Source organism: Colobus angolensis, unplaced genomic scaffold, assembly GCF_000951035.1.
Source record: "Colobus angolensis palliatus isolate OR3802 unplaced genomic scaffold, Cang.pa_1.0 Scaffold10, whole genome shotgun sequence".
Taxonomy (NCBI): domain Eukaryota; kingdom Metazoa; phylum Chordata; class Mammalia; order Primates; family Cercopithecidae; genus Colobus; species Colobus angolensis.
In genome coordinates this window covers 11,335,688-11,348,225 of record NW_012110919.1, presented here as the reverse complement: position 1 = coordinate 11,348,225, position 12,538 = coordinate 11,335,688, and the positions used below count along the sequence as shown (strand labels likewise).

The following is a 12,538-nucleotide window of genomic DNA, read 5'->3' as shown; positions in this document are numbered from 1 at the left end:
ATCAAACACACACTAAGTATTTGAGGCATGTATCACACCTGAGTTCTATCATGACATATTTTTCTTGTTATCAAAAAAACAGAAAATATAGAAAAATCAACATTATTGTAGTAGAAAGTTGCCTTAAAATATTGAAATTAGTGTGTGTACGTATATTGTATATGTACTATAGAATATCACTTAAACTAGGGGTGAATAGTAAAACAAGTATTATTTTAATGTACCACATGGCACATAATTGTAATATTATTGAATAATGCTACAAACATTTTTGTATGTTCATTTTCCTTAGGTTCCGATCAGAAAGCTGTAATTCATTCCAAGTCCTCTCCTGAGATTTCTCTGAGGTTTGAAAGTGGTCCTGGTGCTGTAATGCACTCTTTACTTGCAGAAAAAAATGGATTTCTGCAGTGCCACATAGAAAACTTCAGCACTGAGTTTCTTACATCTTCTCTTATGAATATTCAACATTTTTTGGAAGATGAAACTGTTGCAACAGTAATGCCAATGAAGATACAAGTTTCTAACACAAAAATAAATTTAAAAGTATGTTAATAAATAATTTTATATTTTCATGTTCCTTTTGCCTATCTGGACTTTCATTCATGTCTAAGAATGTGCCTTTTCTATAATATATGTTCTATCAGCATTTATTAAAATGATTTTGTTCTTTTTTGGTAAATGATGTAGAGATCTGTTTTGGAAATTAGGAAATGTCAAAATGTAACAGGCAGTTTTCTCACTGTATCAGCTGAAACATATAAAGATACATGTGTTATCTTTAACTCATTAAAAATATGACCGACTGAATGGCAATGTTATTTTTCTTTCCTGTAGGATGACAGTCCCCGGAGTAGTACAGTATCCCTTGAACCAGCTCCTGTAACTGTACATATTGATCATCTTGTGGTAGAGAGAAGTGACGATGGCTCTTTTCATATCAGAGGTATATATGAAAAACTGTTCATTTATTTATGATACGGAGTTTCGCTCTTGTCGACCAGGCTGAAGTGCAATGGCGCGATCTTGGCTTACTGCAACCTCTGCCTCCCTGGTTTGACTGATTCTCCTGCCTAAGCCTCCTGAGTAGCTGGGATTACAGGTGCCTGTCACCATGCCCAGCTAATTTTTATATTTTTAGTATAAAAAAAAATTTTAGTAGAGATGGAGTTTCACATGTTGGCCAGGCTGGTCTCAAACTCCTGACCTCAGGTGATCCACCTGCCTCAGCCTCCCAAAGTCCTGGGATGACAGGCCAGCCACTGCGCCGAGCCGATGAAAACCCATTTAAATGAACACCTACTCAAATTTCGAAGTTAAATTATTTACATACTGATTGTTTCTTTTCACTTATATTTCTTTTATATATATACATACATAGTAGTGGAAGATTGACGGACACCTTTAGTACATCGTAATAAAGTATCATCTATACGTGTACCAGCCTCTACCCTGGAAAAAACCTCATATATAGTTGGTTTAGTACCTGTTGTACAAATGTGTCTTGAATGTTGTAGAAAGTGAGAGAGGCCTTCAGGGTCTTACACATCTCTTGATCTTACTCGTGTATTTCCATTGATCTCTTTCTTAGCTTTATTTCCTACTTATACTTCTTATAATGGAACTTACCTTGCACTTCTCTGCACTTTGCACGTCTCTGCGTTCTTACTTGCCTTGTTTCTCATTGGAATTGCTCATCACTACGTGGATTTCATTCATCCTTCCATTGTTCTCTCAACTTTCTTCTTTATACTGACACTTTCTTTTTATTAATATTATTTTTATACTTTAAGTTCTAGGGCACATGTACCCAACGTGCAGGTTTGTTACATAGGTGTACGTGTGCCATGTTGGTTTGCTGCACCCATCAACTCGTCATTTACATTAGGTATTTCTCCTAATGCTATCCCTCCCCCAGCCCCCACCCCCCAGCAGGCCCTGGTGTGTGATGTTCTCCGCCCTGTGTGCAAGTGATCTCATTGTTCAGTTCCCACCTACAAGTGAGAACATGCAGTGTTTGGTTTTCTGTCCTTGTGATAGTTTGCTTAGAATGATGGTTTCTAGCATCATCCATGTCCCTGCAAAGGACATGAACTCATCCTTTTTTACGGCTGCATAGTATTCTGTGGTGTATATGTACCACATTTTCTTAATCCAGTCTGTCATTGATGGACATTTGGGTTGGTTCCAAGTCTTTGCTATTGTGAATAGTGCCGCAGTAAGCATACATATGCATGTGTCTTTATAGTAGCATGATTTATAATCCTTTGGGTATATACCCAGTAATGGGATCACTGGGTCAAATGGTAATTCTAGTTCTAGATCCTTGAGGAATCACCACACTGTCTTCCACGACAGTTGAACTAATTTACACTCCCACAAACAGTGTAAAAGCGCTCCTATTTCTCCACATCCTCTCCAGCATCTGTTGTTTCCTGACTTTTTAGTGATAGCCATTCTAACTGGCATGAGATGGTATCTCATTGTGGTTTTGATTTGCATTTCTCTGATGACCAGTGATGATGAGCATTTTTTCATATGTCTGTTGGCTGCATAAACATCTTCTTTTGAGAAGTGTCTGTTCCTATCCTTTGCCCACTTTTTGATGGGGTTGTTTTTTTCTTGTAAATTTGTTTAAGTTCTTTGTAGTTTCTGAATATTAGCCCTTTGTCAGATGGATACATTGCAAAAATTATCTCCCATTCTGTAGGTTGCCTATTCACTCTGATGATAGTTTCTTTTGCTGTGCAGAAGCTCTTCAGTTTAATTAGATCCCATTTGGCAATTTTGGCTTTTGTTGCCATTGCTTTTGATGTTTTAGTCATGAAGTCTTTGCCCATGCATGTGTCCTGAATGGTATTGCCTAGGTTTTCTAATTGGGTTTTTATGATTTTAGGTCTTACATTTAAGTCTTTATTCCATCTTCAGTTAATTTTTGTGTAAGGGGTAAGGAAGGGATCCAGTTTCGGCTTTCTACATATGGCTAGCCAGTTTTCCCAGCACCATTTATTAAATAGCGAATCCTTTCCCCATTTCTTGCTTTTGTCAGGCTTGTCAGAGATCAGATGGTTGTGGATGTGTGGTGTTATTTCTCAGGCCTCTGTTCTGTTCCACTGATCTGTGTATCTGTTTTGGTACCAGTAGCATGCTGTTTTGGTTAATGTAGCCTTGTAGTATAGTTTGAAGTCAGGTAGCATGATGCCTCCAGCTTTGTTCTTTTGGCTTAGGATTGTCTTGGCTCTGTGGGTTCTTTTTTGGTTTCATATGAAATTTAAAGTAGTTTTTTCCAATTCTGTGAAGAAAGTCAGTGGTAGCTTGATGGGGATAGCTTTGAATCTATAAATTAACTTGGGCAGTATCGCCATTTTCATGATACTGATTCTTACTATCCATGAGCATGAAATATTCTTCCATTTGTTTGTGTCCTCTTTTTTTTTTTTTTTTTTTTTGAGACGGAGTCTTGCTCTAGCTGGGACTACAGGCACCCGCCACCTCGCCCAGCTAATTTTTTGTATATTTAGTAGAGATGGGGTTTCACCGTGTTAGCCAGGATGGTCTTGATCTCCCGACCTCGTGATCCACCCTCCTCGTCCTCCCAGTGTGTCCTCTTTTATTTCATTGAGCAGTGGTTTGTAGTTCTCCTTGAAGAGGTCCTTCACATCCCTTTAAGTTGTATTTCTAGGTATTTTATTCTCTTTTTAGTAATTGTGAGTGGGAGTTCACTCATGATTTGGCTCTCTGTCTGTCTGTTAATGGTGTATAGAAATGCTTGTGATTTTTGCACGTTGATTTTGTATCCTGAGGCTGTGCTGAAGTTGCTTATCAGCTTAAGGAGATTTTGGTTTGAGACGACGGGGTTTTCTAAATATACAATCATGTCATCTGCAAACAGAGACAATTTGACTTCCTCTTTTCCTACTTGAATACCCTTTATTTCTTTCTCTTGCCTGATTGCCCTGGCCAGAGTTTCCAATACTGTGTTGAATAGGAGTGATGAGAGAGGGCATCCTTGTATAGTGACACTTTCTTTGTAATCTGATGTGAGTTCTTCCACTTCTTTTGGCACTTTTCTGTACGTTAGTTACTTGCGGTATATTGTCTATGTACTTAGTTCACCTTTAATGTTAGTATCCCCACTCTAACAAAATTTTTAAGGTCGCTAATGTAAGGTCTGTGTCTTTTAAGGTAGTGAGTAGTGGAAAGAGCATGAGTCAGTAGATCTATGTGTTCTGGGCTTCACTATTTTAGTAGCTAGTTGAAAGAATGACATGTACATCTGTTTCATCTCGTATCAAAAACCTCATGAAATGACAGAAAACATGTCAACTAAAGAATAAAGTTATTAACAATGCTACAGAAGAACGGAGAGGACAATTGCAGATGTAGGAACAGTTTGTGGGAGACTCTTAAAGAGTCCTGTCCTCTGTAGTTTGGAAACAAGTGGAGACAGACATAGGAGAAAGGCCAACGAAGATCAAAATGGTAGCTCTATTACTGATAATTGCTCAGGTGGAGAGGATAGCTTAGGTCTGTGAGAAGACTCTGCCTGGCTCTCTTTCCCAAATCTTTTAGCTCCCAAAAATTCAGGTCTGTCTTGTAAAAAAAAAAAAAAAAAAAAAAAAAAACAGAAAAGAATGCACCCTCTTGGCAGGAGGTACAGCATATACCAGAGCAAGAGACTGAACTACATATATATAGTTCTTTAAAAAAAAAAACTCATCAATCAGATAAATCATACCTTCTTCCCTGGGAAGCAGTGAGAAACAGGACCAAAAGAATCCAAGAGGACTACACAACTGAAGTTCCTCCTCAAAAATAGGAGGAATCTCCCCAACAAGATACTGAGGTTAGAATGAGCCCCTGAGGCAATAGCATAAATAATATGGGCATTCCTTTTTGGGATCCTCTCCCGTGCCCGTGCCCAGTAGTAGGCTTCAGTAGGGTTTGCATATAGACTAAAATATTGAGGGTAGATTATGCAGCTGCTAAGCCCCCAGGAAGGGAATGATTCCCTATTCAGTTAACATACTTGGTGTATCTCACCCAGTAGAGCAGCCTTTCCTTTCCCATAGTCACTAGAGGTTGGCTATGGCAAATAGAAACAGCATTCATAGGCAAGAAAATGGGATAAACATAAACAAGAAAATAGGAAAATACAAGATATTCAACAATTCTGAAACATTTGAAATCAGTAATCTCTGAAACATTTGAAAATAGCAGTACTAATCAGCTTTTATAATTATAAACTAGAAATGCTCTCTAGCTGATTGAGTAGAAAAGAGCCTGGTGAAAGATAATTGGAATGAATTGAATTGAGAGTCCAGAGATAAACTCTTACATTAATTGATCTTTGGCAAGTCTGGCAAAACAATTCAATGAGGGAAAGAACAGCCTTTTCACAAGTGGTGATGGAATGACTAGATAGCCACACGAAGGAAGCTGAACTTCTTCCTTATACAGGCATACTTTAAATATATTGCAGATTGGATTCCAGACTGCCACAATAAAGTGAGTATCACAATAAAGCAAGTCATACAAATTTTGCGGTTTACTAGTGCATATGAAAGTCATGTTTACACTATTATGTCTAAAAAATATACATAGCTTAGTTTAAAAATACTTGATTTCTATCTGGGCATGGTGGCTCATGCCTGTAATCTCAGCACTTTGGGAGGCTGAGGTGGATAGATCACCTAAGGTCGAGAGTTCAAGACCAGCCTGGCCAACATGGGAAATCCCTGTCTGCTAAAAATACAAAAATTAGCTGGGTGTGTTGGCGCACATCTGTAGTCCCAGCTACTCGGGAGGCTGAGGCAGGAGAATCGCTTGAATCCAGGAGGCGGAGGTTACAGCGAGCCGAGATCGTGCCACTCTACTCCAGCCTGGACAAGAGCAAGAATCCATCTCAAAAAACAAACAAATTTGATTGCTAAAAAATGCTAGTGATCATCTAAACCTTCAGTGAGTCATAATCTTTTTGCTCGTGCCTCAAGGTTGATGGCTGCTGACTGATGACAGCCGTGGTTGCTGAAGGTTGGGGTGGCTGTGGCAATTTCTTAAGACAACAGTGTTCAATTTTTCTGTTTTCTTTTGTTGCCTGTGCTTTGGATGTCCTGTATAAGAATCCATGGCCAAATCTGAAGTCATTATGATTTTCTCATGTTTTCTTTTAAGAATTTTATAGAATTATCCATTAAATTTAGCTCTTTAACTCAAATGTATCAATTTGAATATGGGTAAGGATTAAAGACACATAGGTTTGTTTCTGGATTCTCAATTCTATTCCACTTGTCTGTATGTCTGTCTTTGGTACTACCGCACTGTCTTGATTACCAGCTTCTTTAAAGTAAGTTTTAAAATTGGAACATATGAGTCGTCCAACTTTATTGTACCTTTTCAAGATTTTTTTTTGACTCTTTTGGGTCCCTTGCAATTCCATATGAATTTTAAAGTCAGCTTGATAATTTCTACAAAGAAGCCAGCTCAACTTCTGATAGGGATTGTGTTAAAGCTGTAGATAGATTTGGGGAGTATTTCCATTAAATCTTCCAATCCATGAAGAGTGGGGATTTTTTGCATCTATTTAGATCTATTTATTTCTTTCAACAATGTTTTATAGTTTTCAGAGTATAGTAAGTTTTTTGCTTCTTTTGTTAAGTTTATTTGTATTCTTTTTGATGACAGTATTTTAAATGGAATTGTTTTCTTTCATCTGTGGATTCTTTATTACACATTATAGAAATGTAGTTTATTTTTGTGTATTGATTTTGTATCCTGCAACCTCACTGAACTTGATTAGTTCCAGTAGTTTTTTAGTTGTTTCCTTAGTTTTTTTCTATACCCAAGGTCATATCTAATAGAGATAATTTTACTTCTTCCTTTCCAATCTGAATGTCTTCTATTGTTTTTCTTGCCCAGTTGCCCTGGTTAGAACCTCTAAGACAATGTTGAATAGAAGTGACAATAGCAGGCCGGGCATGGTGGCTCACGCCTGTAATCCCAGCACTTTTGGGAAGCTGAGGCTGGCAGATCACCAGATCAAGAGATTGAGACCATCCTGGCCAACACGGTGAAACCCCATCTCTGCTGAAAATACAAAAATTAGCTGGGTACACCAGCTACTTGGGAGGTTGAACCTGGGAGATGGAGGTTGCAGTGAGCCGAGATTGTGCCACTGCACTCCAGTCTGGCAACAGAGCGAGACTCCGTCTCAAAAAAATAAAATAAAATAAAGTAACAATAGGAGACAGCCTTGTCTAGTTTCTGATTTTGGCCAACAGGAAAAGAGTCTAGTCTTTCACCATTAAGTATCATATTAAATGTGGGACGTTTATACATGATGACCTTTTATTAGATTGAGGAAGTTCCCTTCTATTTCTAATTTGGTGAGTGTTTTTATCATGAAAAGGTATTGGATTTTGTCATATGCTTTTTCAGCATCTATTGAGATGAACATGTGGCTTTTGCCTTTTATTCTGTTGATGTATTACATTAGTTACTTTTTGGATGAGATATATATATATATAATTTTTTTTTTTTTTTTTTGAGACGGAGTCTCGCTCTGTCGCCCGGGCTGGAGTACAGTGGCCGGATCTCAGCTCCCTGCAAGCTCCGCCTCCCGGGTTTCCGCCATTCTCCTGCCTCAGCCTCCGAGTAGCTGGGACTACAGGCGCCCACCACCTCACCCGGCTAGTTTTTTGTATTTTTTAGTAGAGACGGGGTTTCACTGTGTTAGCCAGGATGGTCTCGATCTCCTGACCTCGTGATCCACCCGTCTCGGCCTCCCAAAGTGCTGGGATTACAGGCTTGAGCCACCGCGTCCGGCCTGGATGACAGATATATTTGCATTCCTGGGATAAATCCCAGTTGACCATGCTTTATAGTTATGTTTGTATGTTGCTGGGTTCAGTTTACTAACATTTTGTTGATGATTATGTCCATATTCATCAGCATATTGGTCTTAGTGTTCTTGTGTGTTTTTTGTTTGTTTGTTTGTTTTTGTCAAGATTTGATATCAGGGTAATACTGCCTTCATACAAAGTTTGGGAATGCTCCTTCTGTTTTTTGGAAGAGTTTTTAAAGATTTGATATTATTCTTTAAATGTTTGATAGAATTCTCCAGTGAAGCCACCTGGGCCTGGGCTTTTCTTTGTGGGTAGTTTTATAATTACTGATTGTCTCTCTCAGCTATAGGTCTGTTGACATTGTCTTCTTGAGTATTTGGGTAGTTACTGTCTTTCTAAGAATTTGTCTATTTCATCTAAGTTACATAGTTGTTTTTGTTGTTGTTTTTGAGAGGGAGTCTGCATGATCTCAGCTCACAGCAACCTCCGCCTCCCGGGTTCAAGCAATTCTTCTGCCTCAGCCTCCTGAGTAGCTGAGACTACAGGTGTGCACCACCATGCCTGGCTCATTTTTGTATTTTTAGTAGAGACGGGTTTCACCATGTTGGCCAGGCTGGTCTCGAACTCCTGACCTCAGGTGATCCACCCGTCTCGGCCTCACAAAGTGCTGGGATTACAGGTGCCAGGCTTAAGTTACATAATTTTTTTTATTTTTTATTTTTATTTTTATAGAGACAGGTGTTGCTACATTGCCCAGGCTGGTCTCCAAATCCTGGCCTCAAGCAGTTCTCCCAACTAGGCCTCCCAAAGTGCTGGGATTACAGGCATGAGCCACTGTGCCTGCCCTAAGTTATCTAATTATTGACATACTGTTGTTTATAGTATTCCTTTGTGGTATTTTATTTCTGTAAAGTGGGTAGTAATGTCACTTCTTTTGTTTCAGATTCTAGTAATTTCTTTTCCTTGGTCAATCTAACTAAAAGTTTATTAGTTAATCTAATAATAAGCCTTTAAATTAAATCTATTAAATCAACCTTTAGTATAAAAACATAATTATGTAATTAACTTAGATGAAGTTGACAAATTCTTAGGAAGAATTCTTAGGAAGAAATGTTTATTTAGTTGATCTTTTCAGAGAATAATCTTTTGGTTTTATTGGTTGTTCTATCTCATACTGCTATCCTCATACTAATATATATAGATACTTAGCTTTAAATTAGATTTTCACAATTGAACTTTTAAAGATTTATCAAGTATTTGGAAATGTTATCTGAGCATGATATTTGTTTGATCAGATTCTCACATGCTTAACACTGGAAATGATTTGAAAGAAAACGTCAAAAGCGATTCAGTGCTGCTGACCAGTGGAAAGTATGATCTGAAGAAACAGCGCAGTGTCACTCAAGCCACTCAGACAAGCCCAGAGGTTCCTTGGCCTTCTCAGTCAGCTAACTTTCCTGAGTTCTCCTTTGACTTCACTAGGGAACAGGTAATGGGAAACCTAATTCAGATTCAGCTTCAGCAATTAAATAACTAAGTATTAAGATACTAATAGTTAAAACATTGTTTACTTATTTTATTAAAATGTACTGAGTGCTTGTTATTGTGCCCAGGTGCTTTGCTAGGTGCTATGGTTAGAGTGTTGAGCAAAATAAAGAAAAAATTAATACCTTCTGCCTTCCTCCAGTGCTCTCAGTATTTTTGTGATTTTTCTTTGTAGATTCTTCTTTATTTGAAAAAAATTTATATTCAAGTATACATACTATATAATTTTACTTAATTGTTTAACAAAATTTTTTCATATTGCTATATTTGCTTAATTTTTTTAAATGGCTGAGTAATATGGTTTTGGGTGTGCTATCATTTCTGAAACTTCCTATAAACATTTATTAACATTCAAGTTGCTTCTTATTTTTTATTTTTTTATTTTTTGGCCATTATAAAGAAACAAAATGTTCAGCAGAGTTTTAATCTGTATGATGGAACCATAGAATGAGTTAATGCATCTGTTCAATGAGGATTTATTCAATGCCAGCTCTGAGCTAGGGATATAGAATTGAGCAGTGGATGATCCCTGACTATTGAAGAACTCAAAGTCTAGTGGGACGAGAGTGTTCAGTTGGTAGTCACAACATACTGTGTCAGATGCTATACTACAGTTGAAGAGAAGTATAGGAAACTACCTCACTTGGTCTATAAGGCAAGAATTCTTAAGCTAGATCTAGAAGAAGTTTGAGAACTATTTGAAATTAACTGCATATATTTTAATGTATCTATGTAATGCAGAAAGTTCTTAGTTTTATCATATCCCCATACTTAGGAATGGCTATATTTGCTCCAATATATTTGTTCTAATATAGCCATTCCTAATTATGAGGGAATGGCTCTAAGAGGATAAAATACTTGAACTAAGTCTTAAAAGGGTGGTGGGGGAGACGTATTGACCATCTAGATGAAAATGTCTGGCCAGGCACAGTGACTCACGCCTGTAATTCTAGCACTTTGGGAAGCCAAGGCGGGAGATCACCTGAGGTTGAGAGTTCGAGACCAGCTTGACCAACATGGAGAAACCCTGTCCCTACTAAAAATACGAATATTAGCCGGGCATGGTGGTGCATGCCTGTAATCCCAGCTATTCAGGAAGCTGAGAGGCAGGAGAATCACTTGAACCCAGGAGGCAGAGGCTGCAGTGAGCTGAGATTGCGCCATTGCACTCCAGCCTGGGCAACAAGAGTGAAACTCCATCTCAAAAGAAAAAAAAAGAAAATGTCTGATGACACATTGAGAATTTGAGTCTGGGGCTCAGGAGAGAAGTTTGTGCTAGATGAGTCTATTTATGATAGTTGGAGCCATGAGAGATAAGATCATCCAAGAAAGTGACTCAGGACAAGAGAAGACGACCAAGCAATGGAACTAACAGAATGTCAAATTTTAAGACTTCTTAAAAAGTAGAAGAAAAGATGAAAACCTTTTAGGTTGAAGGGGGTATATGAAATAGTTGTGGCATAAAAGCCAAAAAAGGAGAGAGGCTGAGAAAGTAGGGGTCTAAATGTCTGAATGTCTAGAGCCATAGAGAAGTCCAGGAAAATTCATATGAAATGAAGTCACTATTAGACTTGGAAATTAGGAGTTAGTGTTTTGTATTGCTGGGTCAAAACATGGGAACATTTTTTAAGTGCTTGATGTACATTTCCAAATATTGTCTCAAAGCAATTTTCAGCTTAAGTACACTCTTACCAGCATTGGGCATTTTTACCATCCCAAGTGTCACACCTTTGGATACTATATAAATAGTCTGTATTTCCTGAAATGATTAAATTATTTTATCCCCCCCCCCATTTATCATTTCAGCTCATGGAAGAGAATGAATCTCTTAAACAGGAACTGGCTAAAGCTAAAATGGCTCTTGCAGAGGCTCACTTGGAAAAAGATGCTCTTCTTCATCATATAAAGAAGATGACAGTTGAATAGCAGGAGTGGCAGTCACAACTGAAATTATAGCTATAGCTCTGGAGTAGGAAGGTTATATTTATAATGTGGATGTTACCAGTTAGGGGAAGAGTTTTATTTTCATGAAAAGACAATAAAGCAAAATGGAATGTGATGAAGTGATGACTATTTCAAAGCCAGTTTAGAAAGTATTAGGTACGGGCATTACAATCTTTTGGTTGTTTTGTGTTTTGGGGCTTAGCCCTCTTTTAAACTGTTATGATCTAGGGAAGTCAACACATAGTGTAAAATAATTACATGTCTATTGAAAAGAAGATGTCATTTCCTAATTTTGATATCTCATTGTAGGCATTTTTTTTAAATGAAAAAGGAAAACCTCTTGCGTTCACACAGATTGCTGAATTGATTTCTCAATACTTGTTAATAATTTACTGTTATTTACAAAGATTCAAATGCTTTTATGACTAATGTAAAATGAAAAGAGGCTTACATTTTAAATGTTATTAAAATTATGTACTTATATCTATAATTTAATTACTGTAAAAAGTCCAATCACATTAATAAATTATATAATTAATGGGTTTGGAAAATCATCAGCCTACTGAACTTATAAAATATCTTGAAAATGTGAAAAAAATCATTTTAAATAATGGGTACGTTGTATAAGTGGAATAATTTTCAACAAAAAGATGGTACAAGTGTAAAAGTAAAAAGCACAAACTGTACAAAAGCAAAATATTAGAGTATATGACCAAGTGATTTAAAAAGCATTACTTGTACATTCCTTTAAACATTTGTTGTTAGAAGTAAAATAGTAATTTATTCTGCTAAATTTGGCACCATTTGTAACTATAAAAATTTTGATTAATACTGTTTATATTAATTTCTTTACCTTCATTTTTCTCTTTAAGAAGTTGTTTTTGGAAAATTTTCTTTCCTTGCACATAAGACAATTTCATACCATTCTTACAGTATCATATTAGGTGGGTGTTTGCACATACTGAATTTATAAAGCTAGTTTTGATTAAAGCTCTATGTGAGATATATATATATACATACACAAGTCTTCTATAATAAGAGTCATTGGTGAATTTTGAATTCTATTTTGTTAGGAATTAAGGTTGATCAACATGAAAGAAAATCATGCATTATAAAATAAAAGTACATGAGTGTTAAGAAAGAGACTTAAAGATTTAAAATATATTTCTGATAGAATTAAGCTAAGTGGTGTGTATTTTAAAATT

At 36.9% G+C, this 12,538-nt stretch overlaps 1 protein-coding gene across 2 annotated transcripts in view; it reads left to right on the top strand.

Moving 5' to 3' along the window:
- UHRF1BP1L (UHRF1 binding protein 1-like) overlaps positions 1-11,904 on the top strand; it is a 112,326-nt gene extending 100,422 nt beyond the window's left edge. For both annotated transcript variants that reach the window (XM_011934610.1, XM_011934602.1), the window contains 4 exons: positions 293-546; positions 838-946; positions 9,140-9,333; positions 11,196-11,904. In XM_011934610.1, coding sequence (XP_011790000.1) covers positions 293-546; positions 838-946; positions 9,140-9,333; positions 11,196-11,315 — 677 coding nt within the window. In that variant the 3' untranslated portion in view covers positions 11,316-11,904. The remainder of the gene's footprint in view (positions 1-292; positions 547-837; positions 947-9,139; positions 9,334-11,195) is intronic.
- Positions 11,905-12,538: the final 634 nt, after the last annotated feature.